This window comes from Citrus sinensis, chromosome 1 (genome assembly GCF_022201045.2).
Source record: "Citrus sinensis cultivar Valencia sweet orange chromosome 1, DVS_A1.0, whole genome shotgun sequence".
Classification (NCBI taxonomy): domain Eukaryota; kingdom Viridiplantae; phylum Streptophyta; class Magnoliopsida; order Sapindales; family Rutaceae; genus Citrus; species Citrus sinensis.
Window position 1 is genome coordinate 1,031,774 of NC_068556.1, and position 21,704 is coordinate 1,053,477.

The 21,704-nt window shown below is 33.6% G+C and overlaps 2 protein-coding genes across 3 annotated transcripts; both read right to left on the reverse strand.

Moving 5' to 3' along the window:
• Positions 1 to 775: 775 nt before the first annotated feature.
• On the reverse strand, positions 776 to 2,628 carry LOC102625929 (CBL-interacting serine/threonine-protein kinase 5). The gene has a single exon (XM_006483405.4). It carries the CDS (start codon positions 2,361 to 2,363, stop codon positions 984 to 986), a length of 1,380 nt encoding a protein of 459 aa, XP_006483468.1. The 5' UTR covers positions 2,364 to 2,628; the 3' UTR covers positions 776 to 983.
• Positions 2,629 to 13,125: 10,497 nt separating this feature from the next.
• LOC102625469 (uncharacterized) lies at positions 13,126 to 20,791 on the reverse strand. Of its 2 annotated transcripts, XM_006483403.4 has the most exons (16): positions 20,624 to 20,791; positions 19,213 to 19,340; positions 18,970 to 19,053; positions 18,800 to 18,871; positions 18,635 to 18,706; positions 18,300 to 18,539; positions 17,442 to 17,558; positions 17,241 to 17,354; positions 16,838 to 16,963; positions 16,684 to 16,752; positions 15,918 to 16,024; positions 15,403 to 15,486; positions 14,735 to 14,822; positions 14,403 to 14,522; positions 13,939 to 14,123; positions 13,126 to 13,701 (listed from the first exon to the last, which is right to left on the reverse strand). In XM_006483403.4, exons 2-16 carry the CDS (start codon positions 19,324 to 19,326, stop codon positions 13,407 to 13,409), a joined length of 1,887 nt encoding a protein of 628 aa, XP_006483466.1. In that variant the 5' UTR covers positions 19,327 to 19,340; positions 20,624 to 20,791; the 3' UTR covers positions 13,126 to 13,406. The 2 variants fall into 2 exon arrangements, with proteins under 2 accessions (XP_006483466.1, XP_052296176.1); XM_052440216.1 differs by lacking the exons at positions 19,213 to 19,340; positions 20,624 to 20,791 and having other exon boundaries at positions 18,635 to 18,717; positions 18,970 to 19,018.
• Between the last annotated feature and the right edge of the window lie 913 nt (positions 20,792 to 21,704).

Here is a 21,704-nt window from a genome sequence, read left to right on the forward strand (position 1 = left end):
CTCACATGCGGCTCGTTCGTCGCTTCTTTCATTATATATATACACACACACACACACACAAAATTATACAAATCTTGAAAAATACAGTATGATAATACGCTCAATGTTATCCCAATTCAAAAAAAAAAAAAGAGTAATAAAAGGAGGTTAATATATCTCTTATTAAATCGTTAGAAGTGTGAATGTACGTTAATGGAGAGTCCGCGTGTCATTTTCTTTCTCCATATATGGGTAGTAATAATCGAAACATATAAAAAATAAAAATAAAAACATAAACTGACAATGTTGCCAATCTTCTTTCAATAATTCTTTTTGTGATGAGATGAGAGAAGATGGAAACAGGTGGCAAATTTCGACCTCTAGAGATGGATATAAAATTAAATAAACAGAAATAAACAGAAAAAACACAATGACAACGAAATGAGAGCTAATATTTCCAATAATTCTAACCGCCTAAATGAAAGCTACCTTTCTTCTTCTGCTGGTGGTGCCACGACCTCATTTCCAGGGAATTTACCCTGGCCCAACCAGGTTACTCGATTTGACATTGGAATTTAATTATATTAAGTTTTTTTAAAAAAAAGCTTTTTTTTTTTAAAGTAGGTAATTGAGCTTTCCATATGTTGAAATTGATTAGAGGAATGTCCTAAATTTGGTTCCTCTACAAATTTCCTTCTTGGCAAATCATAAATGCTATAGGCCCCAGTATAATTTTTTATGATGTCTCAACGACGAGTTCTCTCAATTATGAGTATTAAAAAAAAAAAATCTCTACTTCTTTTTACTAATGGGATTCTTGATATCTTATAATATATAATAAAGGGCTCAAGGATTTGTTTACATGGGACATATAGATAGTGTCGAATAGACAAATAGTAGCCAAACCCAAATATAGTATTTACATGTGTTCCGAAAGCAAGAAACCAAAAAACAAAATGTCAAAAATTTGCAAGTAAAATTAAAACCCTGGCCTGTAGTTAAAATTAATTTAGTTGGTAGGCAGCATTTGAGAGTTGCATTTCACAATCTTCACCCTCGACTTTGTTAATATTGTCACCTTGCCATGTCCAGACGATGTCTTTCAATGCAGGCCTAACATCTTCTTCGCAAAACTTTGCATACTCCAAGGTATCACCGGACGACTTCGAAAACTCGACGACCGCCACCTCCGGCGCCACCTCGAACACCTCCGCAATCACCGACAGGGGCCCTTTTCGCCCCTCGGAATCCCCGCGTAACCTAATTTTAAAATCCTTGACTTTTGCCACCTTAAAGTTCATCCCCTTGGCAACCCCCTCAATCTTTTCCATTATATGCCTGGCCGAATACCTTGACGTGAACATGGACCCCGTTTTCTTCTTGTTCTCAAACAAATTGGACAAATCGAACCCCGACGACATGGATGAGATGAACTCAAACGCGTTAAAAAACTTGGGAGACGATACTTTCTCTTCCTGATTATTATGACGATCGTTCTCCGTTTTTTCTGTCGCCGCTTGATCGTCGTCGCCATCATCATCATGTTGAGTAATGGAAAACGCGACGGGTCTAGTGAACCCTTTGCGGAACCAAGGGACGCGCATGATGGATTGAATGGTGATTCGCCTCTCGGGATCGGAGACGAGAAGCTTGGAAATCAAACGCTTGGCATCCGTGGAAATCCAAGGAGGATAAACGAACTCAGCCTTGAAAACTTTCCTATACATGTTCATGATATTCTCGTCCTGAAACGGCAAGAACCCGGCGAGCAACACGTACAGGATGACCCCACAGGACCATAAATCAGCCTTTGAGCCGTCGTAGCCTTTCTTCCTCAGGACCTCCGGCGCCACGTAAGCAGGAGTCCCACACTGGGTGTGCAGAAGGCCGTCGTTTCGCAGCTGCTCGGGGAGAGCAGAGAGGCCAAAGTCAGAGATCTTTAGATCCTCATTCTCGTCCAACAACAGATTCTCCGGCTTCAGGTCACGGTGAGAGACTCCCCTGCTGTGGCAGAAATCGACGGCACTGATGAGTTGTTGGAAATACTTCCTCGCGAGATCCTCCCTTAGCCTGCCTCTGGCGACTTTGGCGAAGAGCTCGCCACCTTTGACGTACTCCATGGCAACAAAGATCTTCTTCTTGGTGGCCATAACTTCTCTCAACTCGACGACATTCGGGTGGCGGACTAATCTCATGACAGAGATTTCTCGCTTGATCTGCTCCATCATGAATTCCTTCTTCAATTGATCCTTGTTGATCACTTTGATCGCCACGCTCTCCCCTGTCATCAGCTGCTTCCCGTAATACACTTTCGCGAACGTGCCCTTGCCTAATAACCTCCCCATCTCGTACTTTCCGAAAAGAACATGCCTCTCCTCTTCCATGTGTCTCTCTCTCAAGAAATTAGAATTTTGTCTTTTGAATCAGGACTATAATTGTATCCCTATGAATTATCAATTATGATGATAATACTGCGATAAGGGGATCCAAGAAAGGACTGCGGTTATGCAGATTTGAATTGATTCCATGAAGTGGGTGTTTGATCAAAGCTTTTCTCTTCCTTTTCAATGGGGTGTTGATTTTTGGGCACTTGGTTTTGTGTCTGGTTTGTGTTTACGTTTGTTTGTTCAGCGGCTGGCTGAATAAATAATGGCACACAGATTTTAAATTTATATATAATGTAAATATATTATCAAAATAATTGAGGAGAAGACGCGTTTAGTGCGTTAATTGGAATGATTTGACTGTTTAATTAATGATTAATCGCTCTTGTTTTTCCGTTGGAGTAATTTTGCTCTGTTTTTTTTTTTTTAAATTTCATAATTATTTTTGGCGTAAGCTATCATCATGTACTTAACACTTGTCATTGATGGGGACTTTGTATTGAAATGATGAGATTCTGGGAGAATGTTCTGGTAACAATCCAATAACACTATAACACGTAAGTTGGATATTTTAAAATTACCCCGTCAGATTGATAGTTACAATATACTAACATAAGATTGGCAACAAAATAAAATAAATAAATTATAGCAACAACGGGAGAGTGAAATTACTAATTAGATATTCATTTTTTTTTTTTTTGGGAAAAAGGGAATTAGTTTTTGTGAGTTTCTGGTCATAAAATTCGAGGATAAAAATCTTATCTGAGTTCTCATAAATTTTTAAAGATCTTGTGTAATGTGTCCTCAAATGATAGTATATCGGTATAATTTAACTTCTTCATTTTTTATATTTATTAACTACCAATCACCTACAAGTAATTTTTCTCCAGAAGAAATCAAATCAGGAGAGTATCTTTATCCAAATTTCGAAGTTGTAGCACCAATAAAAAAAACATCCTGCAACTCGTTAAAATTTAAAGACAAATTATATAAGGCGACCAGAGTTATGTCACTGGGGTTGTTTACCATGAATAAAAAAAATGCAATATAATTTATAAAATATCCCAAGATGTTGTTTAAACAAATAATTGATTAAATCATAGATTCTTTGCCATTTCATTAAATAGTAAAATGTGATGTAGTACAAGTCAAAATTTATTTAATTCGCATAATATTCGGTCATTTTAAATTAGCAAAGTCAGATCTTACTTTACTTTTCACAAAAACCAAATTTGAAATTCGCGTTTACCATTATTTTCCCTTCTTTATTGGACAACTTAGTCAGCCAATGAACACTTTGGGGTAATTTTTTTTCAACGTACTGTTTTCTCCTTTTTTTTTTTTTTGGTAAAGAACTGTTTTCTCCGATTTTATTTTCTGTAATCTCTTTTTAAAATTTTTCCTTAACAATGATAATGAAAGTTTCCCGACAAAGAGTGGCAATTTAGGGTATGACTACGGTGCAACTGTGGTATCGTGCCACAATTGCATTCAACCGTTGGATCCATTTAGATGAGTGGGGTCTATTGGGATCCAACGGCTGAGTGCAACTGTGACACGGTACCACAGTTGCACCACAATTTTTCCCAACAATTTAATGCCTACACAAGTCAAATATTGATATAAATAATTATTGACTTGTGTACTATTAGAGCGTGTTTGGCATTTGGATTTTAATGTATTGTGTTGTATTAGTGTGTAATAATTTTAATATAGTACTATATTTGGTGTAGGAAGGACTGGATTGTATATTTTAATATTCCATATTATTATTTATGTTAAAATAATAATATTCTTATTGATTTATTAACAATAAAATATTATACCAAAAAAATTGTAAACTTGATCTATTTAAGTTATATTTAATATTCTTGGAATTCTCATCTTTGGCTCTACACATTGGTACCAATATCCCTGACAATAATCTAGCCATTGGATCTAGCTATAATAACAATTGTGGACTAGATCCAATGGTTAGGTGCAGCTGTGGTATGGTACGTTGAAAAAAAAAACCCAATCTTGCAAATCATCAATTGAATTTAAGATAAGTATAATTTTATTATTTATTGAGTTATAATCTCTAGTAGTTAAGATTTTTTTTATACTTCATTAACGTACCAATAATGATATCCATCATTAAATCTTATTATTTTTGGCATTTTTTTAGGGTGAAATTATAATTTTCGTTTTGGGGGGTAAAATGGTCATTTTTTAAAGTTTTTGTTAGTTTTCTTAACGAATTCCAAACGGAAGTGGAAAAATGAAACAAAATGTAATTTTAGGTGGATTCCGGTAAAAAAAAAAAAGAATTATATATTTTTAAAAAAATTAAAAAAAACGGGTGGACGGTGGACATTTTCTCTTCCTAAAATATTAAACTTGTCATCAATTGATATCGGAAAAATAATGATGATGGCTGCAGTAGGCGACCAACCGCGGTGACCGTTGGTGGCTAGCTGGAAGAGCCAGTGGTGAAGGACTTGTTAGAAATATATAATTATTAAATATTAGTTAATCAACTACAATGAATAAATTTATTAAAATGTTATTTGATTTAATAAGGAAATTACGAAAATGACCAGACCCACTTAAACCCTGAGGGGTAAGCGGGTCCGATTAACTAGGTAAATCTGGTCAAAATGATAGGTTCATGATTGGCGTAGACATATTTAAAGCTAGTCAGCACAAGGTAGATAGCACATATCCAGCTAAACTAGACTGCCAAACATGCCCTTAGCAATTCGACTTATAGCCTTTTTGTATTGAACAAATTTAAGTGTACAACGAAAGATTAACGAAACGTAAACGATCATTTGAGAAATGTACTAATAAATTGGAAGATATTGTTATAGTAGACAATAATTCTAGGGCAGTCCAATCTAAAAATTATATTTAAGCTTCAAGTCTAGGAATATTATTACACATTGTTTAAAATATGGCTTCTTTTTATTAAGATTCCCGGTATAATCTTATTTTACTTGAAAAATACTATCATCACTCATAATTATTTGATAAATCATTAAAAAAAATTGCATATATAGCAAGGTTTATTAGCTGGCTGTACAACGCATAACTTGACGAGCATTCAACTTCATATATTAATTATTACTATATTAGACCACTCAAAATGTGGGCCAATTTCGTATCGAGAACAAAAAAGGAAAAAAATCTTAATAACTTATATTATATTAAAAACAAAATTAAAATCTAGATCCAAAGATTATAAGCATGCCATTTGGATTATTAGGTGTTGCAAATCAACCTAATAGCTTTTAATCACCCACTAATCGCTCTCCATGAAGCTAAATTATGGATCACGGGTCCCCATAATCTCTTGGTTTTTGGAGAAAACATGGCAACAAACGCTATTTTTAATTGAAATAATTACAGTTCAAGGGGATGTGATGTTGCTTTGGCCACATAAATATCTATTTTTTAAGTAATGGACCCCTAGTATTTTAATTGCGTTTGTTGTAAGGAACCATTAATTAGTTCGTTTATATTGATTTGTTTGTATTGAGATTCAACCTCGAAATAATTAACTAACATGGTCTTATTGAATAAATTAATTACTGAACATTGCCTTAGTAGTTGAGGGACCTCTTGATACTCCACAACAAGGAAAAATATCAAAACTAGGTCTTGGAGTATTTAATAAATTTAATAGAAAGATAATGGCTCTTTATTTATTTATTTTATAATTAATATTACATCAGATATTACGGTTCTATTTTAGCAAACAATCACAATACAACTACACTGTTATTTCAGTAGATAATTACAAGTACACTTAGGACTATAACTTTACATACATTAAATTTTATGAAGTACTAACCCATATCGTCTACCCTCGCTAATATTCAAGACGTGTCTGCTCCACTCGTGTTTTGAAAGGAAGAAACACTGCAATTAGCTCCACTCAATCATTCTTAATTAAGGGAGAGTGAGTTCCTAAGGACTGCAATTAGGTCCACCGCTCGGCCTTGGCTCCTAACTACTCTAGAAAATGACAAGATATCAAACTAAATAATGTAATAACCTTAGGGTTTCACTATCATGATCATGAAATGAAGATCTAGATCAAATAGAGGAGTATGTAATTTTAACAATTTATATCCAGAAATAACATATGTTTGGTGCAGGTTTCAATATTTTTTAAAATATAAATTTGATGAATCAGTAATGAATCTAACTATGAAAGATATAATTTACATGTTAGTCTTATGTTCTCGTCAATATCTTATCTATAAGATAATTAATTCTTACACTATTCTATATATATTTTATAAAAGAAGAAGAAGAAGAAGAAGAAAAAGTTAAAGCCAATGTAGAAACTATGCTTTAATAAACACATTAAAATCTTTTGCCATGATAACATGCAAGTGAATAAGTTTAATTAGTGATAAGTAGGGACATATACCCTAGTATTAAATAAATTGAAGGTTCCAGCATATACTTTTCCCTTCATTATAATAAATTATAAATTACAATTTGTGACTTATTTTGATATTTAATGTGGCAACCCGTTGTGTTCGCAATATTATAGCAAAACCCTTTAAGTAGAAGTTAATTAGGTTTGCATTTTAGAAGCAAAACAATTCTTCTTTAATTTGAAGAGTGGAATTTAATCATAATAACAAATAATCAAAATGTTTAAAAAAAAAAATTAGGTGTCCACTTTGTGTGTACTGTATACATATACACTGTAATACACATACATATACATCATCATTTTTATTTATTATTGCTTACTTTATCCTCCCACATCATCTATTTTGAATCAATTGTAAAATTAATTACATGGCACTTATATATCTATAAAGGTCTGCCTTGCATTGTGATTAAAGTACTCTGAGCTAATATTTATTACATGGCTCTTATATATTTAATAAACAAGCTAGTTACGAGCTAACAACCAATCTACTATAGATGCAATAGAAAAAAGAAATATTTATCATCAATTACAACAATATATTAGTGATTATAATAGATATTGCTAAATAAACACACCTCAAAATTTTTGGGTTAATTAAATAGTTTTAAATTAGTATGATATCGGAGTTAAAATGTCTCTCGTATGTGTATATAGATAAAAGAATATTAAATTTACCTCTGGGTCAGTTTATGAATAAATAATCCAAATGAGAACGGATACCTCTGAATATTTTTACGAGGAAGGAATGATCTGTGAAACTGCTGATAAAATTCGAACATTAGATAATGAGATTGACAATTATAGTAAGTAGCTGACATGGCAGTACGTGGTTGGTTGTTTTTATTTCATTCTGGAGCAGCATGGGCACAGGTTGGTGGGATCCAATTGCTTGTTTGCCTGCCACAGACATCAATCATCACTTGATCACATCACACCGTGTCATCCATACACGTGTCCAAAGTCTATAGAGATTAGTAAATAGTGATCTACCGTATTTCGTGACGTGTATAGATACATATATAACATGTCTTAGCTCAGTTGTTTAGGTTAAAAAAGACAGCTGCCACGTTGGAAATGTTCCAACGCGGAGCAGTTTTCAGAATTGGATATATATAGTTAAATTTAAAATAATTATAATAATATGTATCTAATGATTTTGGAAACCGTTGGATATATATATAATTAAATTTGAAATAATTGTAATAATATGTATCCAATGATTTTGGAGGGCTACTCTACATTGGAGCATTTTTAACATAGTTGAATCCAAAAAAATAGTTAGTGCATAAGAACTAATGCATGGTAATGAAATGATAAATTTCTTTTTCACGATTTGAGTTCATTTGCCTCTCTCGATTGCATTCAACTAAGGGATAGTGATGAAATCATAAAAATTCTTCCATAATCTTAGTTGCGTGCTTGCTCAGTGTGTGTGTAGGCATATACCTTTCTTATTGTAATTTAAGTAAGAAAATTATACGATTTTATAAATTACACACGCAAGGACATTTTGATATGAAACAAAACAAAGTCCAATAATTTAGTCCCTCATCACTTTCATGAATGAGACAGTTTTTTTTTTTTTTTTCCAAATCTTTGGAATATCCCTAGAACATAACACATGGCTGCCTTCACTTTAGCCTGGCCCAGGTTCCATGAAGATTTACCTCAAGTCTCTTTTCATTTTCAATTTGGTCCGTGATAACGGGAAGCATAATATATAGCTTTGATTTGACACTATGTATCAGACAAATTAGAAATATTAGAGAATTTTTATAATTATATTTATATTTTCGAATATGCTATTCAACAATAAAATAAAAATTAATGTATAAATGAAATAAGTGAAAAATGTCTAGCAAGTTTCGATTTGTGTATATAACGAAATACTCGAAACAATCACACGTTATCAACAATTACGTCCCATTCTATAACGAAATAATATTGGTCATGTTGGTTACAGAAACCCATAATGTTGATTATAAAGAAAACATATCATGTTCAATGTTCGTCATGGGTCTATCCAAATAAAGTAGTGCTTTAATACACACACACACACACACTCATTTCTCAGAGTGGTGTGATGTATACGTAATCGTAATAGGGATATACTTTTGGGAACTTTCAAAAGACAAAACTGGCCAGAGACCATCATGCTTCTGATAAGCTATGCATGGTTCACTGCAGCTGATCTGGTTCGTCGAATCTGTATTGTTTTGATTCAAATTAAGGCTCGTTTTGTTTTGGCTAACCTTTTGGTAGTTTTGCTGTCAGAGTTAAACTGTTAATTAAGTGTTGGATAAATGTCTGTACATTGGTTTTGGCATCATAGTTGATAATTTTCGACAACTATCACAGTGTACATCCCTTGACAACTACAGTGGGGAGGAGATGAAGCAGATGCCCTAACTGGATTTTGAAATTTCATTTGACCTATACTATCAAAACAATCCTAGGTATTTTTGAAAATGCGTTAATTAATTTTTAAAATTTTTGGATTTATGATTGTGAAACTAATTGCTTCATACTCTTATTTCGAACATGCATGCCTCCATTTAAAATAAATTCATACTCTTATTGTGAACGCAAATTTCTTATTGCGATCTTGACAAAAAAAATTGTGACTTAAAGCCCACAACATAAATATTAAATAACAAACCTTGAATAAGTGAAACTAATTCCACAAAGAAGAGATATGCATGAAAAACAGCTCATACGCGAGCCATGCTTATGAGTTATGAACGTAAGATTGATTTCTGTGCCTAAAGTTTCGTTACGGGTAGACAGGTATCTGCACCAAAAATAACATCATTAAAACAAATTTGCGTGTATGTGCTGTCAACTCTCTTAATAATTTATCTTTCCCCTTTCAATATATATATACACACACATAAAAGTTATGTTTAATGCAATTTACAGCCCAACAAAAATCACCTATTGGCTCACCTTTCCCTACTGTTTTATTATTCATTTTTGTAAGTTATAATAAATGTAACTAAAGAAAACCAAATTGTTTAATGCAAACACATTATTAAGCCATATGATTTAATAGGATTGTTGTTCAATTCACTATAAAGTTATATGCTCATATGAAAAACGAATTTCACACACTACCTCAAGAATCTTAGGGCATCAAACAACACGTGTTTGATATAATCTAATCTTGTTCAACTAATAATTTTTATCATTATTTTATCCCTTAAAAAAAGAAACGCAAGGGATCATGATAGTTATTTGAGCTCAACAAACTTATACTTAATATATAAATATTTTTTTTCTAGAAAAAGTCTTAACATATATAGGGTACATTTGTGAATGTTGTGCGATAGCTGGTCTTCCAAAGCTCAGTTGTTAAGGTGTTTGGTTGCACCTTATACCTGAGCTTTGGCAGCCTAGCACATTTTTTCTCCCAACTATGTGTTATATTACTAAATTACATACACTCTCATGTTATTTAATTTCAATTTTGTCCTCCTTTTTTTAACCTAATTTCAAAATGGGTCCCCTTCAGCATGCAAATAAATTAGCATGAGAAGTACACTCTTTCTCTTTGTTTTATATGGATATGTTGGAATGTATACATAAATGTCAAACTTGTTACGGATTATGTTATCATTATTGTTGCCATTGTTACAAAACTTTGAAAATGCATTTCTATATTTATATTTATATTTTTATTAAGAAAATATTATTTAATAGATGCAAGATATCCATAGTTAAGTGGGTACTTAAGATTATATAAAGGTGAAAGATAGTGGCTTCTTAATTTTTGCCGACATAGTCAACCAATGAGTTATAAAGAATTGTTAGACTACAAGTGCTCTTCTTTGAGAAGTGTTACTGAGCGTACTTTTGGGGTTCAAAAGAATATATGGAAGATTTTACAAAATATGCCAAGCTATACATTTAACAATCAGGTTAAAATAGTTATTCCTACCATGGTCTTACATAATTACATTTGAAGATATTTACAAAATCACAATTATTTTAATGAAACAATAGATAAAATAAGTCATCATGTTAGTAAACATATAAGCAATATTGCATCTCATGAAGAAAGTTATGATACTGTTGATAACACAATTCAAGATATAATAATTTTAAGAGATGATATTGCTACAAGTTTAACCGATGCATGAAAATGGAAATAATTATAAGAATTTTGTAATTATTTTCATTTTAGTTTTGATTATGTTATGTTGTATGAACTTTATTAGACACATTTGGTATAATTTATTTCTTCAATCAATGTGTAAAATTAGAATTTATAAACTATTTATTACAACTTGTGCAGAAAAATGAATTTGATTAGTTAAATATTAATTTGATTTATCAAAGTGATAAACATAATCATATGTTAATCAACACTAAAAATAAATAAAATATAGAAAAGTAATAATTCAAAGTAGGAGAAATAATTTGTTTAGTCAACAATTAAAAATAATGTTATTTAAAATTATTTATTACCGATATTCATCAATTTTTACTCTGCAGCTATTAAAATTTACCAAACACCATCAATTTCTACTCCAGTTATGGCTTTTTCTTCACAGCAACACCACACTACCAAATGCACCTATAATTGGGTTCTTAGTGAGCTACTCACATCATTCTAAAGGCAATACTAATTCATTCCATAACCAAACCCATTTAATCATAAAACAATAATGATGTTTAATTTATTTGTTGGACCTAGTTGCCTTTGTGAGTGTGAGAATCAAACGTTTAATTATATTCACTAATTTTGCTTTACTAATTAGGATTTTTTTTGGGGGGGGGGGGAGATATTTATTTCCTAGTTTTTGTGAGTTTCTGGTCATAAAATTCAAAATTGTAGCTGACTTAGCTAATAAAAAAGTTTCCTGCAGCTTGTTAAAATTTAAAGACAAATTATACAAACTATTTAATTAGCTTAATAGTCGATCATTTTAAATCAGCAAAGATATATTTTACATTACTTTTCACAAAACCAAATTTGAAATTTGCGTTTATTATTATTTTTCCCCTTCTTTATTTCACAATTTAGTCAGCTAATGAGCATTTTTGGGGTAATTGTCCTCCCCCCCCCCCCCCCCCCCAAAACAACGTACTGTTTTCTCCTCTTTTAATTTTTGTTTCTTTTTAAAAAATTTCCTTAACAATGATAATCAAAGTTTCCCGACAAAGAGTGGCGATTTAACGCCTAGACTAGTCAAATATTGGTACAAATAATTATTGAGTTTATGGAATTTCTAGAGAGACATATATTTTTTGAACTGCCTCCCAGGTTCAGACATATTTATGAACTTTGTTCAGCCTCTTCCGTTCAGGTTTTCTTGTGTTCTTTGTTCCACTGCCTAAGAACTGTGGTGTACTTGTGTCCTGATTTCGAGTAAGAAGTTTCGACGTCATAGCGTTTTATGACACTGTTGCATTACAGGTTATCATCGGTAGTTTTTTTGGCTGAAGGATGGAAGGAGTCGAGATCGGGAATGCAACCAGAACCATTGTCTTCTTCTGTTACTACGCCAAAGTTCATCCCAGGAGCATCAGCAGTTGGAAGCCCACCATCCCGTGGAAACTTATGCGAATGATTCATCCGGTGGACCTGGAAGCCCTCTAAACCACAGCACCGGCGGAGGCTGCAGTAACAGCAATCCACCAAGCATACCGAATATGTGGAAATAGAGTTGTTGGCGCTGTGTGATTTGGTATCAGTTTTTATTTGGAATCGGTTTCGGATGTGGGCTGCGTATGTAATTCATGATATCTGCTTTCAACTCGTTAGAGCTCCAGTTGCTTACCAGGAGTACAGTAGAAGATGCCATTTTCAGTGTGTCTTAAACTGAAACTGAAAGTAGGTAGAATCTAAGGCCCTTTCCTATCCTTTAAAGTGGGTCTTGGGTTATTACAACATATAATAGAGACCAGATGCTAGGTATTGTTTAGATCTCGGTTAGGTTATTGTAGGATTAGTGCTACGAATTCATTTTGAGTGTTTGCTGTTGACGTGCGTTGCTACATTTTTCAGTCACCCTTATTAGTTTATTTCGTATTTCGGTTCCTAATTATTAATGCATACACTTATCCTTTCAGATTAAACTCACTTCATACCTTTGCATCCGCTGATCTTTTTTAGTTAGTTTTCCAATTTCCAAATAAGGTTGAAGTTCTACGTGAACAGTATTGATTAATTTTACATAAAAACCGTTGATTGGTACCGAAGCTACTTGACTGACGCGTCTTCTTAAACACCCTTAATTGATTTGGTTGCGTTTCCACTTGTGAATTCCATTCTACATGTAATGTTCTTATACTACATTTGTGCAATTCTCTGACACAACCATGGGAAGTCGCAAAAGTCACGGTTTTTCTTATCAACACTTAATTTAACTTAATTTTACAACAGTGTTCATGGAATTTTCAATACAACGCTATCTCAAAACCTATTAGCAGAACTCTGCTGTGTAACAACAATCTCACTATTTGCTGTCTACCCTCAGTTGTGGTCCCTTCGCCGAGCGAGCAACACATCTGCAAAAAATGCACGAGTTATCCTCCCTGTTAGCATGAGCACTGCAATCTCTTCCTCTCTAATCTGCTGGTACAAAGATGAAATAGATTCTGTATCACAAAGATTCTGGACTCATCGAGGGCCTAATTCTTGAGGGCATTTTCATGGGTTGTCGCAATTCACCATCCAACCGACAACTGAAGGAATTCTTAGGTGTGATGGACATTTTGTTTAATGAATATTCAAACTCATCGAGATCAAGATCCTGCTCATCAGGACTCCTGCCCACCCCATCAACCATAACATGATCTCCATTATCCTCATCTACATCTTCATCGCTGTTGTCTTCTTCATCGCCATGATAAGCAGTTTTAACCATCGACCAGTAAACGAAGTTCGGCCGTATGAAACTTCAGAAACAGACACATCAGTTTATTAGTCATCTTTAGCTCAAGCGACTCTTCTGACTCACAAGTTAAGGCCAACATACTGGTAATTATCCCTCTACCTCATTTCAACTTAATAGTTTCCAGAGCAGTCATTCAGAAAAGCTAATGACTGAAAACTTGGGTTCATGTAAAATATGAATTTTAATAATGTTGACATTCATTCTAAAAATAATTCATGGCAGAGTAGCATTTGCAAACCTGTCAGATTTCTTCAGCAAACATGGATCAAACGGAAAGAACATGTCCAGCCTTTCCAGCCCACCAAAAGCCCTGGAAAGTTCCGACTCCAGCAGATCATTAAATACAAAAGTTTCAGACACGGTGAACAGACGAGCAGCTTTTGATTGTTGGAGAAACTCGGAAACCACAGATGGTAGGCATACCTGTTTACAAGAGAAAACTGAAGCATTAGGTCCCAGGATGAGATTAAAATTAAGACATATTCATCCAGCTAGAGCAGCAATTCAAAAGGAAACAATGAAAAGACAAAATATGTACGAAAGGAAATAATGAAACGACTAAAAAGGATGCACAATGTCCTTATGAGAAAAAAAATCGTCTTGAAAATAGTAATTTAAGGTGGCAGGGAAAAAATTTGTGACATAACAAGCTTGATATTTCATATTAAGTTTAGAGGAGCTATCAAAAGAAAAGATGCTCACCTTTAATGGGTTCAAATCGTGCTTCAAAACTGTTTCTAGAGGCATAAGGAGAAGCTGAGACTTGAGCCTCGGTATATCCATTATAGATCTCATACGAAAACATAGCACATACATAATGGCCTGTGGTGAAGAATTAACCATCAATACTGCAGTTTAATAATTGATTTAAACTACTCAACAGTTTTACCATAGGCCAAAACAAATTTGTCTATGATAGACCAACATAAGCAAAATGTATCATTGGAAAAGCAAAAGATTCATAAAAGTTGGTTGAAGAGACATTTAAGCAAAAGGAATCTTTTATTAAGAAATCTGTGTTCAGAAGCATTTACCTGGCATCCTGAATAAAACACTCTATGGGCTTTTGGGTTTATGTCACCACCCAGTATATTACAGTACTCCAAACACCAATCCACCAACCTGCAAAATAAAAACACTATCAGATTTAATATGAAATCCACATTTGCTTCCTTTATAGAATATCCAGAGCCATGCAACAAACCCAACTAAACAACCTATTTGATTCAGTTTAGATTTTCACTTGATGCAATTCAGTCTTGGTTAACATCTTGCTTTCTGTTTAATAAGTACAGTGCCCACAGGGCACGGGCACAAACTACAATCGATATGGTTATATACTAACAAGTTAAACTTATTAAAAATGATACCAATCTATACATATAAATGATACAACTGTAAGATGCTAATGTATGATATTTTCTTCTAAAAATAAATTAGCTATTGAATATTGGCTTATTATTTTATTTTAATATTGACCAAAGCATAATTCTTTTATTTAATTTTGTTCTAGTCAGTCCATATAAGTTTTTTTGTTTTTGGTTTCCTACACGTCCTAATACCAACCACTTTTGGCTCAATCATTAAAATTTTTCAGATACTGAGACAACCAAGCATGCACACTGCTAACCATGCAGTTGCAATTCACTTGATGGATCTTCCATAAGAATAACAGAATACAAGATCAGCTATTCTTTCTAACCTTTTTAACAAGCTAACAATGAAACAGGGAGACAAAAACCTCGCACGAGACAGGAAACTAGCAAGGTAAGACACAGCACTCATCCTGCAAATAAAAGAAAAGAGAGTTAATACTAGTATGTTAATAATGATTTATCCCCTCCAAAATGACAATCCATACAAGATTCCAACAAATACTATTTTGCAATACAAAGATACATCTATGTCATTACAATTGGCAGAGAAATCATTTATTTATTTAACAACTTCATTAATGGAGGATAAACAAAATAATTTGGTAGAAAAGTCGTTTATTCATTGAAAATTTTTTTAAGCTCAGCAACACATTACCATCCCAGGAAAAGCAAAATTAAAAGTATCAGAAAAAAAAAGTTTTGACATGGTTTCATGTAACTTAAAAGATGACATTTGATTGATCAAGCAGCCTGATCTGCAGTTAACTATCGACAGACCCATACCAGCTAGATCCAGCAGCCAAAAAATGATTTTACTCATTGAGATAAGAATCCAAATTACCTTGTGAGTGGAGGATAGAGACCACTAACAAAGACATCCGCAAGCATTGTGGCAAATCTCAGACCACAGTTTTCGGGATCCAATGCACAGGCATAAAACATCACAAACTGCATTTAATAGAAGACAAATACCTCAACAAACAAAGCAAGGAAAATACATATTTCATTAACCCCCCCACCCCCCAAAAAAAAATCCATCAAATAAATAATAAGAAACTGAAAACTATGCCACTGGGCATTGAGTCCTCAACAATCAGTTCGAGCCCCTACTTAACCCATTTCCACAAAATGTGCAATAAGGGTAGATAAAGCTCGCCAGTATTAGTAGGAGTAGATTTCCGAGTTAGTCTTGATGGATTTTTAGGCTATACAGTAAGCGTATATATCTACAATCCCAGAAGACATCATATTGTGATACATCTGTAGATTGTAACAATTTAAAAAAATACTAATAAGAAAAAACTATAGAAGGAAGAAATGCACACACACAAACATTGCAAGGGTTAATACCAATCAATAAGTTGGAAAAAACTTCGTAAGTCAATTTTCGAAATAGAAATTGGAAGGATGTGATTCAAGCAATTTTGAAATCCAAAATCAAGGGGAAATTTTGTTGGAATTGGGAAATTTTTTTCTACTAAAAGTGTATCCTGTAGGAATCAATTGTTCATATGATTCTTTGATAGAAAGAAATCAAAAGGGGGCGTGTCCGACTGTCTTTATAAGTTCACTAAAACAATGAAATATAAAGGAAATCTGAGCATTACCTGAGCAAACTTCGACTTGTACGCATTTAGAACAGTTATCTGGAATGACTGAAGAAGAATTTCAAATACCTAACCATAACAATTAATCTCTTTAAAACAAGCCAGAAAGAGGGACCCAAAGAGCAAGTAAAAGGAATAAGAATTTACAAAATACCTCAATCAAACGGCCTGTGCCTTCACATGATTCAAGATGCTCAAAAGTTAGCACCATCAAGCTATCTAGTAGTTCAGCAATTAGGTTTCCACTTAAACTCTTCCGACTTAAAGAGCCACTTGGAAGCTACCCCAAAAAAACAAAATTATAATCAGGTTACATTACTTCCCACAAGTAAAGACAAATCAAGAAAAAGATCTACCAATTTTCTACAGTTCATTTTGTATGTCTTTGATTTCTTTTCTTCACAAAAGGAACTTCCACGTTTCATAATTTCTGTAAAAATTTCAGCAGCACACACTGAACTAACTCCAGTACTCCGCACTGGTTCTAATTTTTTCTGTTATAATTGTTGATACGAAAATCAGGTGAATCACCAAAAATGAAAATTTGTTGATTCTACCTCATCACCAACTTGCTCAGCATCATCTGCAGCCTCTTCCACATCTTCTAACTCCATCTCAAATATGCCTTTACTAAAATCATCATGTAAAATGTCATCCCATCCAATCTCCATCTATAAGAAATTTCACCACATAAGAATGTTCATATAAACACAAATTATTTTCAAGCACCAAGTTACATGACAGTTCCATTGGCTTACATCCAAATCTATTAGCCTATCCACCACTGCCATAAGCAATGTGCTTCTAACAAGTTCTCCCATTGCACTGCTCTCCAGCTTTAGCATGTTCTCCGTGTAAACAACAATCATCTTCAACTACAGAAAGAGATGGATAAATCATAAATCTCAAAAATCACATTTTATCATGTAGAACAACAATTTCTGATTATAGACAGTACTCAAATAAAAGAACAAATAAATAACGGATTCAGGGATAACATTCAAAATGGCAGGTTTTTCACAAACAGAGAAATCCAAATGCCACTACCATCATGTGTATATAAGTAGCACATCAACTATTTCACCACAATAGATAATGTGGGAATGACCACAGGAGAACACAAGTATAAGTATAAAAAGCATGTTATATGAGCACACTACCAACTTATTGATGGACTGTGTGAGGAAGAGTGGAGCAACTTATACGAACATCCCACAAAAGAGAACTCAAATTGCATTTGGTGTGTCTAAAAGACAAACTGAGGGGTCAAGAACAGAATCATATATTAGCAAGGCTCACAGAAACAAATATCTAATTTCAGAATCCACATTTCATATTTTCCCCGGAATCTGAAAGATTCATTAGTATAATTAATATCGATATAATAGTCATATATAATCCCCTAAGGTGATATGATAATCATATATAATCAATTTGGCAAAATTCCTAGAGATATTAGACCAGAATGGGACAAGAAACACATACAACAGTAACAGTACATGCATGCATCCATTGTGACCAATTCAGACAACAAAATCTGAAAATAATAACAAATAGGCCACACAATTTGTTTGAGAAATCCAATTTCAAATTTTAAAGGCTCATATCTGACTTACTCGCTCATGCTTATTATGGACGGTTGGCATTCTCTGCACAACTATGGGCAATAATCTCGTTGGGGCAAGAGGCACCAAGTCAAAAATACTTTTCAAAGCCGCATGCACCCGGGAAAGAACTTGATGCTTTCTTTCAAGACCATGAGGCTCTTTCAGTTTATCTAGGAAATAACTTGGCGGTGTGAAGTTGCTGACGAGCATAGTTAAACATGAATCAACATATTTTCCATTGGAAGCAGCCTGCAACATTATGAGTGAAATGAATAAAAAAGTATTAAAGGTTTCACAGAGAAATTTTAAGAATTTAAATTTCTGATGATTCTCAACTGACATACCAAGGATATAATCAGGCCTTTCAGTGCATCCATAACATCTGGGTCATAGTTCCACATGCTCATTCCAAAAATCTGAAAAAACACTTGATCACGAAAACAATAATAACAATCTGGTAATACATAACAAGCAGAAACAAACACACAAATCCATATAAAACAACTTACAGAAACAAGAAGAGACTCGTGGTGGGAAATGTCTATATAAGAAACTGCACCAGATAGCGCCTTCAAACTTGTCTGCCAAGTTAATATAAAGAGGGAATTAAAGCTTAAAACAAAACACAGGAATGTCATTTGATGATAACGACATGCACGAAACTGAGTGAAGAACCTACCTCAAGCAAAGCCCTATTGTCAGGATCAAGACGTCCCGAAAGGTGCATAACCGCAACTAGTTGGTTATAATTGTCATTATCACCCTATTCAAAGATTTTTTTTTTTTTTTGGGGGGGTGGGGGGGGGGTTACAATGGAGTATTAAATGAGGATTAGAACAGGTAACTAATTATTTTTTCCTCTTAAAAAATAATTAAAATAATAATTAGTTGAGCTGAGTTTGCAAGGTGGGGAAACACTTACTGATTGGACAGATGTGAGGGCTTCCCTTACATGGTAGACTAATTCCAAGTCACTAATATTAACATCCTCCATCTCATGAGATTCAGCATGATCTATTGGTAGTTCCACTCCCATGGTCCCCAAGTAATCTACAACAATATGTGTCTGACCATTAAACTTACCAAAAGATATCGAATAATGAAATCATTTAACATAAATGAATATAATTAGAATTAAATATTAGATAATTCAATAATTTTCTTCATTTATTTAAGAGAGAAAAAAAAGTAAATAGCATGTAGTAGGAGTGGACAAATCGGTTTTCGGTTTCGGTTGTTCGGGTTTCAGTTTGGGTTACAACCCGATCGGGTTGGAGAATTAAACCCAATAGGGTTGAATTACACCCAATGGGGCGGGTTTGGGACCCAAACCCGATTAGGACCCCAACCCGCCCCATACAAGAAAAAAATTAAATTGGGGATAATTCCGAAAACGGGAACCCGATTCCAAAAAAATTAATAATTTGTGTAGATTCAGGTCCTTTTTTTTCAAAAAAAATTAATAATTTTGAATATACATATTTAAAAATAAAATTACAAATGATCAAATTTTAACAACCTCCAAATAAATGAAAATATAATCATTCTAAGCCTTCAACAAAAACTTTTGATTCCAAGTATTCTAAGAATGAAGTTTTCAGTCAATCCAGTTCATGCAACTCTAACAAGATTCTGAAATATAATAACATGTAGAGCTCTAATCCCATAAACAAGATGTAATTACTACCAATCAACCGATCGCAATCTCATAAGGCAGATATTCATACCCATAAAAGAAAGAAGAAAAGGCAACAAGAAGAACTCATTTCATAAAGTAACTGCTACAACAAATACACATTACAAGAAGAACACTGATGCTAGAGATTTAATTTTATAAACAGAATGGAATATTTCACCAACTCGCAGTTTAAGAGATGCAGAAGAAAGTTGAAAGAATGCGCATATATGCCTTTCCAAAACCGACAAATGCTCGTGCTCTTTTAGCAAGCTTACCAATTCAAGAACTCATATGCGAAATTCTGCAGATAAACCATCTAAATTCAATCCATCCCATCAACTTAACAGTTTAAAGCCAACGTCAAAACAAGTTCTCCTTTGGCCTCATAAGAAGTTTCTTTCATCATGTCAATGGCTCATGGACAGAATAATGGTGCATAGCATACCCATTACAGAATAAAGGAGAGATCAACTCAACCATATATCTTAAGCCCAAAATGCTACAATAACAGGATTCTCAACTAACAAATATACAAACTTTACACACCCAAAATATTCTACAGCAAACTAAGAATCAGGAATCAAAAGAAAAAGAAACAAACCGAGAAGAAAGAAAGCCAAGAGAAGCAAGAACGAAAGAAATAAAAAGGACATGCCTTTAAATATAACCCAACGAAGACGAGAGTGAAGGTCGACTGCCGCTGTGCTGCGAGAAAGTGACCACTGACAAGACGCGATTGACGGCTGAGAGTGACGACCGGTGGCAGCGTGGCGCGGTTGAGTGGCCAACCGCGGTTGAGAATTGAGAGTAAAGAGGTATGAGGCTTAGCTCAGGGGTAGAGGTGGCAAAAATACCCGCTCGGTCCGGACTCGGATCGTACCCGGATATTACGGGTCGGATAATATTTGATTCGGATATAAAGTCGGGTCGGTCTTGGGCATCACTTGATAAATTGGAACTCGAATTTTATTAAAAAAATTATAAAATATATATTATTTTAAATATTTTATATTTATTTAACTTATTTATTATACATATATAAAGTTTTTAACACTTAAAATTTATATTTTCATGTCAAATTTTATTGAAATAAATTTAAAACTTATAAAATCACCAAAAAATAAAAAATATATACACATAAAATATTAAAAAATATAAAATCCGGCCCGGACCCGGACCCGGACCGGTTGCATCCGGGCAGGGTCCGGTCATGGCAATACCCGGACCTGGCCCGAGGTTTTACCATCTCTACTCAGGGGTCGTTTGTATTTAACTTCAACCATTTAATTGACTTAATTTTATTCAGTTAAATCATTAAGTTTATTTGTTTAACTTAATGAAAATTAATAATTTAATAGTTGAAATTTTTTTATTAATTTTTATTAAATTATCAAACTAGTTTTTATATTTTTACTTAATTTAAAATGTATGAATAATATCATTAAAAGATATTTTTTAAAATAATCCCGTATAATTAATTAATTTTTATTTTTACCTAAATAAAATTTAATAATTAACATTATTACTAATATATAGTGGTAGACTTAGGAATGACAATGGGCACCGCCTGCAGCGGGTTTGTCATTACCAAACCCAAATCCGCACAAAATTTAAATTACCAAACCCACCCGCAACCCGCAGCGGGTTTTAATTTTTTTACAAAAATCCACCCGCAGCGGGTTTTAACAATTACCAAACCCGCAATGGTATCCGGCGGATTTTTTGCGGGTTTCCGT

Coding starts and splice junctions, on each gene's coding strand:
- LOC102625469 (XM_006483403.4), bottom strand. CDS start 19,326: ATGGGAGTGGAACTACCAATAGATCATGCTGAATCTCATGAGATGGAG. Junction 18,540..18,634: donor AAGGCCTGATTATATCCTTG/GTATGTCAGTTG, acceptor ATAATGTTGCAG/GCTGCTTCCAATGGAAAATA. Junction 17,355..17,441: donor ATAGGCTAATAGATTTGGAT/GTAAGCCAATGG, acceptor AATTTCTTATAG/ATGGAGATTGGATGGGATGA.
- LOC102625929 (XM_006483405.4), bottom strand. CDS start 2,363: ATGGAAGAGGAGAGGCATGTTCTTTTCGGAAAGTACGAGATGGGGAGG.